Source organism: Lissotriton helveticus, chromosome 5_1, assembly GCF_964261635.1.
Source record: "Lissotriton helveticus chromosome 5_1, aLisHel1.1, whole genome shotgun sequence".
NCBI classification, from domain to species: Eukaryota; Metazoa; Chordata; class Amphibia; order Caudata; family Salamandridae; genus Lissotriton; species Lissotriton helveticus.
The window spans coordinates 729,812,657-729,825,122 of record NC_136065.1 but is presented as its reverse complement, the minus strand read 5'-3'; the positions used below and the strand labels follow the sequence as shown (position 1 = coordinate 729,825,122).

The following is a 12,466-nucleotide window of genomic DNA, read 5'->3' as shown; positions in this document are numbered from 1 at the left end:
AAAATCCTTACCAAACCCATCTTTTAACACTACATGGTCCGTATATAAAGCCATACTTTTTTCCTCCCCCTCCCCCCAATTAATGAATCCAAACCGGGCAGTTTTTTGGCCGCCATACCGGATCTACGACTGTCTGCCTTTACCTCCTCCTGGAAGCTTTTGATGGACTGTAGAACATCTGGCAAGGCAGGTTGCGCTATTGTGTCTCGGTGATCGGCCCTTTTGCCACTACCAATGCTTGTTGGATTATGCACAGAAGCGGTGGTGGATTTTGATACTAAGGTGAGAGGGGTGTTGTTGTAGTCCCATTTCAGCTCTTTTACACCCATATTATCATTATCAGATAAGTCACCATCTCTTTGCGAACGATCTCTATTCTTTTTTTAAAATAGTTTTTTAGTGCCGGGGTTGCCTCTCTGGGTGTCAGTATTGGGGCTGCTGTACCATTTCTTTCCTTCCTCCCCACTAGATAATCAAATGCTGATATCTGACATTTCGGATTGTTCTGTCAGAGAGTAGAATTTATCTTGGTTGTCTGGAGTCTTTGAATCCCAGTCTATAAACACACTATCAGCCAGGGGCGCTAGTGGAGGAGGGTTAGCTGTGGCTGCTATGTTGTTTGGGGCCACCATGCTGCCTGCCAACATGATAGGGTTAACGTGTATGCTGGTCAAGTTATCCTCCAGACTACCCTCTGCAGGTAAGGATGTCGGAAGAAGGGCGAGGGCTTTCCCAGGATCATCAGATGAAGGAGCGTCAAAAGGCTGACCTGACATGCAAGTAGATCCTCCTATACCAAGGTTATCCACGCGCTGGTCGGTCTATTGTTCTGTGCCTCACTAGTAGCTGCAAAACTACTAGTAATTAACGGTAGAGAGCCATTGGCTTATTTGGGTGTGCGTGTAGTGCCCTTCTTCCCGATGACCACCAATGTCGAGTCTTTTTCCTGCAAAGCCTTTTTTGCGCCATCAATTTTTTTACCACAACCTCTGCCCTTCGCGCTTAAGGCATCCACTTTTTTTTTGGCGTGTGATTGCCAGCGCTGTTTTTGTCTCAGAGGGCACCAGAATAGTCTTACCAGCCCTCGCCCCCTTGCCGGTCATCCTTACTTGGGTGTGCTGATGGGAGACAAATCTACTGCAACAAGGTATCTCTGCGCTGAGCGTGTTCCACGATCAGTCTCCGAGCCTGTATCGGTTGTTGCGCCACAGTGTTGCCACAGCGGGAGGCTGCTCTGCTTGAAAATCGCGTAGTCTTCCGCGCACCTTTCCGCTGCTCGGTCGAGGAGATCCCACACAGGACAGGTTTCATCCATGACTTCAGAGTTGCCTCGGCGTCGCAGAGGCAGAGTGTAATGATCAGCAGCCGAGGTGAGCCTTGATTTTTCAGCCGCATTCTTTTTCTCCGCTAATATTTTCTTTCCACAGATTGCTTTATGAGGGCTTGTTTTTGTAGTTTTGCGGTCTCCTCATTTTCGCTACATAAGAGGAGAGTTCAGGGCATTTAAGTTGCCACGATAGGGGAGGCCCAGCGGAGCATCTTCACGCCGATATCAGGCAGTCGCCATCTTGTCTCCTTCGCCTGTTATCCAATGTGGGATAGGGGGCCTCCGGTTGGTAGCTGCTGGCAAGCAGGCCACTGGGTTGTGGGAGCAATGCTCCTGGACTTTATCTCCGGGCAAATGGGGAAACAAAGTGGCACCAAAGGTGAAGCCTCCGCGGCACTAGGACGGCCGGGTAGAGGGTGCTATTTCGACGTTGATAGCTGTTGGTTTCAAGGGGGAACCTCCGGTTTGCAAAGGCACTGCAGGCTCAGGGAAGAAAGTCTTCTGGGTGCGACCACCAATTCGAGAGGTAAGTTGGGAAGTTAGGGGTTGGTTAGGCACCGTTGGTTTGGGCACACAAGGCCATGGGGCGTCGGGTGCAGGGGTGCCTTTTGGGGTCGGATCTTCTTACCAGTTCTGTTAGACCTGGCACCATTGGCCTGGGTCTCCCTTTCATTTTTGTTGCTGTTGCCTCATGTGTTTTGCTGGTGTTAGCTGCTCAGAGCACTGTGCCACTGCCAATCAGTGCCACAGTGCAAGGGCTCCCTATGTAAAAGTGTATATGTTGATTGGTTTCCATGATTGGCTTATTTGGTTTACTATCAGACCCCAGTAAAGTGCACCAGGAGTGCCAGGGCTTGTAAATACAAATACTGTGTTTGCAAATACTACTTTTAGTAAGTTAGTATTTGCTTGCCTAACCATTTCAGCCCGCTTCTGCTAGGATGTGTATCTGCTGTCTGGTTTCTGTGAGTGACAGGGGTGGGGGATTCCAGGAGACAGGCTGGGGCTGCCAGGTGGTGAATAGAGAGATTACCCCAGAATGGGTGGGAGGAGTGCCCCTTGACTCTGAATAGGGCTGTTCTCTGCCACCTCAATGCTGGCTCCACCCCCTGGGGAGCGTCTAATGTCTCTGCCCTGCACACTGAAAGAAAAAGCCAGAGTCTTCAAAACCAAGTGCTCAGGAACTGGACTGAATTAGGCAACGGTCCCCCTGGCCTGAAAGAACAAAAGATTTGCAGAATAAGTATAGGAGCCCTGCTCCTAAGAAATCAGATCCTGTTTGAAGCAAGAAGAACCGCTGCCCGACGAGAAGGACCTGGAGAAACTACAAGGAGGAGTAGTGTCTCTGACCTGGGATACTGGCTTGTGGTGGGTGCCTTGCTGCGAGAGGAGAGGAAAAGATTGAAGGAACTTTTATCAGCTTGTGCCTTTTTGAACAATCTCCAAAGGCTTGTGTGTGAGCTTGCCCCCTGAACAGAGTCCCAGGACCATTGGACTCTCCCCCTGCCTTCACTAAGAGTTGCTGGACTGCCTGTGTCCGTGTACCGCTGGAGCCGTCGCCGAGTAAGACTCACAAACCCTGCCGCCTTGAAGCCCGTGCTGTTGCCGCCCTGCACCGTGTGCCTCTGCGTGTCTTTGAGCCGTAGCGCACCGTACCGTAGCTGGGCCGCACCGCACCCTGCTTCACTTTCCTCCCTGTTTGAGCCGCACTGCCCACTGCCTCCGGCCCCACGGACTAAAAAGCATTTCACCAGGCGAAGTACGGCCTGTACGCTCTAAGCGAACCAAACCGCACCGCACTTCTGACTCCTGAAAGCCGCGCCGCACTGAAGACCAGACCAATATGTCTCGTACTGACTGCCGAGTGCCGTGCTGCCTGCTTCAGGAAGCAGCCTCGAACCAAAAGGTACGGCTCGAACGCCGCACCACGTCACGGACCCTGCAGAGACTCAGACCACCCGCATCGCATCCCTGTGACCCCCCCGCTCTGCGGCTCGCACAGAGACGCCGCCACGAGCCGGGACCACAACGTAGAGGGGCCGCCAACACTCCAAGTCTGCTTCACGTCCCGTAGGCCGCCTTTGAGCCGGACTCTCCACCCCCACTAAAGGTATGTCTCCACAACTCGCACTCTTGGTGCGCACGCCTCGCGCCGGAAGGTCCACAACTATTGTGCCAACCTTTAGACATTGCTTAGTATCCCGGGAGAGTCGGACAAGAGTGCGCAACGCGCACAGAATAAAAAGATACACCTTTTTAAAGAACTCTTTGCCTAAAAAGTATTGTGGCCTATTTTACAAATGTTATCTGGGTCTTGTATCAAGTCTGCTTGATAGATTTATAAAGAAACCTATTTTTGATAAAACTAGGCTGGTGTCCATTTGTGGTGTATTCTGGAATTACTGTATATGGTCATAAATGCTTAACCAATAAAGCTCTGAGGATTAGCCTTGTCTGCTCGCGCCACACAACCTAGAGGGTGAGCAGGGGTTATTTTCAAGAGTAATTCCCTTGCCCTGACTAGAGGAGAGGGTCCCTGCTTGTCACAAGTACTTACCTGTGGCAACCAGAGACCCCCAAATCTAACAAGTTCCAAGTCGCCGGTTGGGGGGGACCTTCTGGATTTAGGCTGCAGGCGTCGGCTGGAGGCAGGTCAGGGGTTGCCGGATAATGGGTCAGGATCGCCGAGGTTTGCCCACTCGAGCTTGGGGAGTGGTCAGCGGATGAAGACTGGGGCAAATCGGTGGTTCCCTGCCGGAGCCAGAGGTTGCAGGTGAACAAATCTGGTGTTCACAGGAGACCGTCTTTGTAGTCGAAGGAAGGCAGGTCCTCCGGTGTTTGAGGTTGCTGGCTCCAGGACACACCAGGATTTCGCAGGAGCAGGTTCGAGGGGGAGACAGGCCAGTAGGGTTGGAGGCAAGTCAGTGGGCTTCTTCCTCTTATTAGTTGCTGCACGGCTGTTCGGTCCTTCTTCTTGCAGGTTCTTGTCTGAGGAAGCAAAGTTCAGGGGTGCCCCAAAATACTAGCCTTAGGGGTGTTACAGGTAGGTAAAAGGCAGGGACCAATGGGTCCCTTCCCTGGGGTGGGTACACCCCTTATTATGCCACCCTCCAGTGGGAGGGGGGCATGAGCCTGTCCCTTGTTGACAGAGCCCCCCATCGTCAAGATGGTGCAGACTGAGTTGTGCTTCACCTCGCCTCCCCCACCTGAGGGGTGGAGTTGGCAGAGGTGGGCAACCCCTCTTACTTGCTTGTTTTTCCTATCGGTTCTCCCGCCCAAAGTGGGGGTCAGAACCAGTGGGGACCAGTTGCTAAGAGCAGCAGCCTGGGGAAACCCACAAAGGGGGCAAGACTTTGAAGCTTCCCATTTGTGAACCCTGCCCATCCTGGGGGAGGAGGCTTGGCACCTTGTCCCAGCATGTGCATTGGTTCAGGCCCCAGAGAGCAGCAGGCTCTCAAACCAGGAGTCCAGAAACAAGTCTGGAGGTGGCAGCTGAAAGCAGCCTCCCAGCTTGGACATTAGTGGTGGGTTAGTTTTCAATTGGCATCTCTAAGATGCCCTCTGTGTGCATTTTTCATTAAATCCCACACTGGTATCAGTGTGGGTTTAATGTGCTGAGAAGTTGAGAGGTTTGATACCAAACTTCTCAGTTTTCAGTGTAGCCATTATGGTGCTGTGGAGTTCGTAAAGACAAACTCCCAGCACTATTTACTCTTAATGGCAGCACTGCACTTACAATGTCTAAGAATGGACTCAGACACTGTAGAAGTACAGGGCTCATGCACCGGTGCCCTCACCACTGGTATAGTGCACCTAGCTAGAGGGGGTGACTAACCTATGCCAGGGCAGTGGGTAGTAGGCATGGCACACAGATGGGTGCCATGTAGACTTTTCACTTTGTTCTGCGCCAAAACACGCAGCCTGCAAAGGCAGTGTATGAGTTTAATGGTACAGGACCTCTAAGGGTGGCACAATAAGTGCTGCAGCCCTTAGAGGCATTCTCTGGTCATAGTGCCCTGGGTACCTGCGGTACCATTACAAGGGGCGAACCTGTGGCCAGAGATGCCAATTAGGTTTAGGCTTCAATGCAGTTTTAGGGAAAGAACATAGGCCCTGGGTACCTGATTAGTAGGAGCCCAAGGCACATTCAGTCAAAGCACATCAGCAATTCAGCAAAAAGTGGGGGCAACCATGCAGAAAGAGGACACTCACACTACAGAATACTCAATACGAGGTCCCCAAATCTTATTTCAAAGCCATCGAGGGGGAGGTCCGATCACTGCTGGGGAATTGAGGCCCAGTAGGAAACGCGCTACTCAAGCTTACAAGAGGCTGATATGATGGCTGCACAGCTCTGCCTGATATATTCAGAAATACTTTTGGGCTGCACAGCTGAGCATGATAACTGTGCTTTCCTGACACAGCTGGAGCCAGAATTCCAGATATATATTGGGACTGCGAGGATACCTGAAAGCCCAATATGGTGGTGGGAGGGTGACAGACTGGCCTGAACCCACTAGGACAGTAGTGAAACGTTGGAATTTAGCCACAACATACTTGGGGTGAACGAACATGGGATGCTGTGAGAAAGTGTCATCTTTCTTGCCTTGGTATGCCCCCACTTTTTTCTGAACTGCTGATGTGCTTAGACTGAGTGTGGCCTGGGTCCCTGCCAATCAGGTACCCAGGGCCTGTGTTCCTTCCCTAAAAACTATGCTGAAACAAAATAAACAATTGGCATCTTTGGCCCCCTGTCAGCCCCTAGTAAATGGTACCCTAGGTACCCAGGGCATGGTGGCCAGAGAAGACCCCTGAGGGCTGCAGCACTGATTGTGCCACCCTCAAGGGCCCTGTACCCTGGTACCCACACCCTGCCTTTGCAGGCTGAGTGCCTAAGTACAGAACTAAAACAAGAGTTGACATGGCACACATCCCTGTGTGCCATGCCCACTGAACCCACTGCCCTGGCATACCTCAGTCACCCCTCTAGCTGGGTGCCCTAAGCCAGAGGTGAAGACACAGGTGCATGAGCCCTGTGCCCCTACAGTACCCAGGACCATTCCTGGGCACTAAGTGCAGTGATGCCATTTAAGAGTATATGGTGCTGGGAGGTTGTCATTACGAACTCCACAGCACCATAATGGCTACACTGAAGACTGACAAGTTTAGTATCAAACTTCCCAGCACATTAAACCCGCACTGATGCCAGTATGGGATTTAATGTAACATGCACGAGAGGGCATCTCAGAGATGCCCTCCAAAACCCGAACCTACAATCCACGTCTGGGCTGAGTGGCTGCCACACAGCAGGCATGTTGCTGGACCCCTGGGTGGAGAGCCCCCCGCTTCTCCAGACCATTTGCTGTACCCAGCAACCAGCCCCCACCGGTCCTATGCAAAGGCAGTGTGTGGGTGTCAGGGTAAAGGGCCAATAACAGTGGCACAATAAGTGCTGCAGCCCTTAGGGGGTCTTCTCTGGTCACAATGCCCTGGTCACAATGCCCTGGGTACCATTTACCAGGGGCTGACATTTGGCCAGAGATGCCAATTGGGTTTAGGATTTAGTATAGTTTTTAGGGAAGTAACACAGGCCCTGGGTACTTGATTGGCAGGGACCCGGGGCACACCAAGGAAAAGTGCATCAGGTATCAGGCAAAAAGTGTGTGTGTGTGTGGGGGGGGGGGGGGGGGTTACTGCAACAGAAACCCACTTCCTTACATCTTCTAGATGGAGAATAGGAGGATGTCCTCACAGCACCTCCCAGGGAGGTGGCCACACAATCAGGCTTCAGACTGGTCCAGTTAAGGATCCACCATCACTCCTATTACACTCAGACAACTATGGTTAAGATGGGGAGTGCTACTGATGCACATGGCTTGTGTGCCTGTGAGCTGACTGCAACTTTCTCATCCTGTGCGACTGCCCAGCAATACAGGAATTCTGGTCTGGAGTGGTGGAATGCCTGGGTGAAGTTGGGGAAGGGGGGCTTGACGGTCTCAGCAAAACAATGTATTCTTAATATTTGGGGAGATGCAACTGTCAACAGGGCGCAGCGGATATGGATTACGCTGGGCCTGGCAGTGGCAAAGAGAAATGTTGCAAAGTCATTGGATACAGGATAGGCCCTAGACCTTGAAGCATGGAAGAGGGTTATGGACTGATGCATGTTGGCCGAAAAGTTTGTGTATGAAACTAGGGGATGTCCCCGAAAGTGGGGGAAATATGGAATGGGTGGAACTCCAATTGGGGCCTGAGCCAAGGGGACTTGGAATAAGCTGATGGAGATGTGACAAATTGATGGAGAACTCCAAAATGAATGTATGAGAAGGGAGTGGGAATGAGGGGGGGGGGGGGATTTTGGACCAATTCTTGAAGATATTCGGGGATGTAAGATAGCACTAATGTTAATGGTTGTTGATGTACGTATGCCATTTTAAATAAGAAAAGATGTGTTAAAAAATAAGTTGGTTTGGTGTTTGTGGAAGACGATTCTAAGACACAAAAGGAGTGAAGGTAATGTTCTAGATGAGATGCTCAAGCCTGTGAAAACGTTATTGGACACCAAAAAGGACAGAGAAGAAAGTCCTGTGGGCTAGTTACAAGCAAAGTAATAAATTAGATGGAAGCTGGCATTAGAGAATGAATTTACAGGTAAGAGAGGCACAAAAAACTAAAGAAAAAAGAAAAAACAACAAAGAAAAAAAGAGTAATGAAAAATATATTAGAGTTTGCAGAAAAAGGAACACAATGTATAGTGCAAGAAAAAATGTAAGTTGACACAAGCAAAACATTTCTAAACAAATCACAACCTAATATTAAAAAACATAAATCACCAATATTTCCTTTTCAACAGTCAAAAAATACTGAAGAAAAATATTACTAAACCAAATAAAATATCAAGAATAAAATGTTTTAATTTATTTAAACATACCGCGTCTGAGTTAAGCAAAGACCGCTGTTCTATGGCAGTGGCTCCAGAAATGTGAGCTAATGCCGCTGCCAAAGCCTCCACTGCTCCCTTCTCCTCTATCAGTTGCGCTGCAGATATTTTGAAGTGCTCAATGGCGGCAGGGGGCACAGAATCCAAGGATCTAATATGGTAACAAAAATATATACATATTTCTTAATATATTTCACTAATCATACTTGTTCTAATCTCTCTATGCATCTTATTGTCACCTCTGCATTTTTTCAAACAACCAAACTGTTTCAGTCTAACAATTTATGGAGACTGAGAGTATTGGAATTCGGGGCTTTGTACCCAAGCAACATGTCCACAGTCTTGGAAAGCTCCTCCAGTTATTACACCATTATTTACCTGCACTATCCTTTTCTTAGGAATGATAAATGTGGGCATCCGTAGTTGCTAAACTAACTTGCACATAGTGCAGCATGCGTACTGTGGCGATGCCCTTAAGATTCCTTGAAAAACTGTGGTAGCACCGGCCCTAGCATATAGTTTCTTACCTGTAGGTTAAGTTTTGCAGCTTGAAGAATTTTCTAGATTGACATGTGGTGCATTACTCCGCAATCTAGTGTTTGGGTCCGGAATTCTTACATTATTTGTTTTTTTAGTGCTTCTATTTTTTTTTTGTTGGTGAGCGTCAACGGACTACCATTTGGTGTTTCTTGTGACGTCATACTGCTTCCTCCAGAAATTCCCACTTTTGGTCGCCATCTACCGATTTTTATTGCCCCCCCCCCCCCCCCCCCCCCCCCATTGGCATCTTGTTCTTTCCTTCCATCCTCTTGATGTATGAGTCGCTTGTGAATCCAGAAAATTCTTCAAGCTGCAAAACAACAGTTACAGGTAAGAAACTTTACGTTTTGCAGCGTGAATCGTTTCTGGATTCACAAGCTGTGCATAGATTTTGTAGAGTTATGTTATCTTTGTGATGTTTGGATTGAGGATGAGCATCGATTGGTAAACAGATGCAAGACCTCTTATCCCCTTTGAGCTCCCTTGTTAATTTGTAGGTCAATACAATAGTGTTTTGTGAACATGTGTACAGATGACCACATTGCTGCCATACAAATGTCCTGCAAATGTGTATTCACTAGAAATGCAATGGTTGCTCCCTTCTTCCTTGTAGAATGTGCTCTAGGAGTTGAACTCAGTCTTTCTCCTGGGTTTGTGGGGCACAGCTGAATAGTTTGTGCTATCCATCTTGGAATTGTGTTCTTAATCTTCCCAGAAAACTGTTTGCAAATGAGACAAATATGTGTTTTGTCTATCTGGTTTTGTCTTTTCAATAGAGTACATTATGGCGCATCTTGCGTATAATGTGTTTAGCGTTCTATGTGCGTAAGTCTTTGGTGTTTGGAAAAAAACATTCTATTTGTATACTTTGATTCATGCGTCACTGCGAGAATACTTTTGGCAAGAGCCGTGGGTCTGTCCTTATGCCAATCTTATCCCTGTGCACCTGAAAGTATGATTCTTGTATCGTGAGTGCCTGTAATTCACTCACTCTGCGCAGAGAAGTTATGAACAACAGAAATTGTGTTTTTAGGGTGGGCATTTGGTTTTTAATGTCAAGGCATTTTTATTCTTTTTTTCAAAACAAGTACATTTGCATTTTCGTTAAGGGCTCCAGATAAACGTAATTGGCATTACAAAAATTACATGAAAACGGAGCTGGCATTCCAAACATTACAAGATACTGTTTTGAACACGTCCAGCTGGAGCCCCCTGTGCTGTCTAGCAGGGAAAAATTAGAGACAAGGTAGAAAGAAGATAGAAGGGAGAGGTAGGGGAATGTGGCCTTGTGCAATGGTTCCAAGGGTGCCTTCATTAACAGTGAGAATCATATTTAGATTTCATCTAAGGGCTGGTACCTTTCTTCGTGGGGCAATTCTTTTAGTCCCTTCCAAATACCTCTATTACTGGTGTATGAAGAAATTCCTTTGAAAGTAACCTTTTGTGTAAGCCATTTTTGCTGATAAGTTCACCTTTAAAGATACATATGTTAACTTGCTTACAAGAAAATGTGTTCGATTTCTAAACACGGTCGGGTCCTTTGTGTTTTTCCTTAATAGTCAACTATAGCGAGTATCTTATCCATTATGCCTTATAGTACGCTCTTGTTGTTGGCTTTCATGCTTCTCTTAGAACAGCCACTGTGCTTTCCAGCAATTTTAGATGTCTGAATTTTACGTCCTCAGGAGCCATGCTGCCAGGCTCAAAGACTCTGGCTTTGGGTGAAGAACCCTTTCTTGTTCCATTGACAACAAATCCGGTCATTTGAGCAATTGAAAGCTGCTTTGTGCTAATTCTATTCGCTCTGAGAAAACCAGTTCTGCACCTATTAGTGTCATTCTGCTGCTCCTGCATTTGCTGATCACCCTGTGTAACAGTGGTATCGGGGGTGGGGGCATAAGCAAATGTCCCTGACAGACAAGTTTCTTACCTTCGGTAACGCCTTTTCTGATAGAGACATAATCTAGCTGGAGATGCCTCACTTAAAATTTCTCAGGTATCAGGATAAATCTGGAAGACTTTTGCTGGAGCAATACCCTTGTGCGCCGGTAGGAGACTTTGGTCAGCTCCGCGTGATGTCAGCCGTGCCAGAAGTGGCATCTGCGTCAGCTATATAGAAGCCACCTTAGCGAGTAGACGTCAGTTAGTTTTCACAACTTTCCATGCTAGGAGCGCAGAGCCATGAAGTGCACAGACAGTGGTGTGTTTAGAACATCTAGGACCCTGAAAGGTATCAGCCCTGACCCTAAAAACCAGTCCACAGCACGGGGATGGGTGGCTCGGTAAGGAATCTGTGTCTAGGTTAGGTCTCTACCAGAGAAGGCATTACCCAAGGTAAGTAACGTATAGTTTCTTACCTGTCGACTGAAGACTTTCGGGATTCACTATGCTGTGCATTATTCCGCCATCTAGAGGTTGGGTCCGGAATTATAGTCTTTTCTCTTTTTTTTCGTGGCCCAGGTAGGCGTCGACATACCACCATTTGGTGTTCTTCGTGACGTCGACCTTTGGTCGCCATCTTCGGATTCTTTTTTCTTGTCTTTTTGTTATTCTTGTTTTCCCTCTTATTTTCTAAAGTTTTTTTAATTGTAATCCCTTTCCTCCTGTCTCGTCTTTCTGGCGGAGGAGGGTGGGTTCGTTAGTGAATCCAGAAAGTCTTCAAGCTGCAAAACTACACCAACAGGTAAGAAACTATACGTTTTGCAGCGTGAATCTTTCTGCATTCACTATGCTGTGCATAGACTTTGTAGCGGTTTGTCCTTATTGTGGGGGCTGGTTGGAAGACGAGCACTGGTTACTGAATCTGTGTTGTAAGACCTTCTGTTCCACTTGCACTTCTTTGTTCATTTGGATATCCACACAGTAGTGCTTAGTTAACGTGTGCACTGAAGAGCATGTTGCAGTTTGGCAAATGTCTTGAATTGGTGTGTTGGCTAGAAACGCAATCATGCTCCTTTTTTCTTTGTTGAGTGAGCATGAGCAGTTCATTGTAATATTTGCCCTGCTTGTTTGTGGCATGGTTGTATGGTTTGTGCAATCCACCGTGCAATGGTGTTTTTGATAACTGGTCGTCCCAAAAAACTGCTGGCAAAGGAAACAGTTGCTTTGTCTTTCTGCACTCCTTTGTCCTCTCTATATAGTGCATCACCGTCTTCCTGGCATCCAGTGTGTGCAGCGCTCTTTCTGTGCTTGTGGTTGGTTTTTGGAAAAACTAGGTATTTGAATTGTTTGGTTGATGTGGAACAGAGACACCACCTTTGGCATGAAGTGTGGGTCTGTTCTCATTACAATCCTGTCACTGTGTATCTGCAGGTAGTACTCTTGAAGTGTTAGCAACAGCAACTCACTCTTCGTAGTAATGTGATAGCCACTAAGAAGGCCGTCTTTAGCGCGAGCTTTAATTGAGTTAGCACAACATTGATGTTCCATTCTGGTGCTGGCATTCTGTTTGGAGGTGCGATTCTTTTCGCTTCTTCTAGAAATCTCTTTACTACTTGGGAGGTGAAGAAACATTTCCCCATTTCACCTCTTGTGTAAGCCACTATCGCCACTAAGTGTACCCTTAGGGATGTGTAGCGTAGTTTACTTTGCAGTAGATGTGAAGTATTTTAGTACTGTTGACTCGTTGGTGATTTTCCTTTGCAGCTTCTCCTTAATGT

The 12,466-nt window shown here is 47.7% G+C and overlaps 1 protein-coding gene across 2 annotated transcripts in view; it reads right to left on the bottom strand.

The window, feature by feature from the left end:
* The window catches only part of LOC144754879 (nucleolar RNA helicase 2-like), a 650,789-nt gene that overhangs the window by 140,841 nt on the left and 497,482 nt on the right, over nt 1-12,466 (bottom strand). For both annotated transcript variants that reach the window (XM_078643201.1, XM_078643200.1), the window contains exon 13: nt 8,259-8,418. In XM_078643201.1, the coding sequence (XP_078499327.1) occupies nt 8,259-8,418 (160 nt within the window). The remainder of the gene's footprint in view (nt 1-8,258; nt 8,419-12,466) is intronic.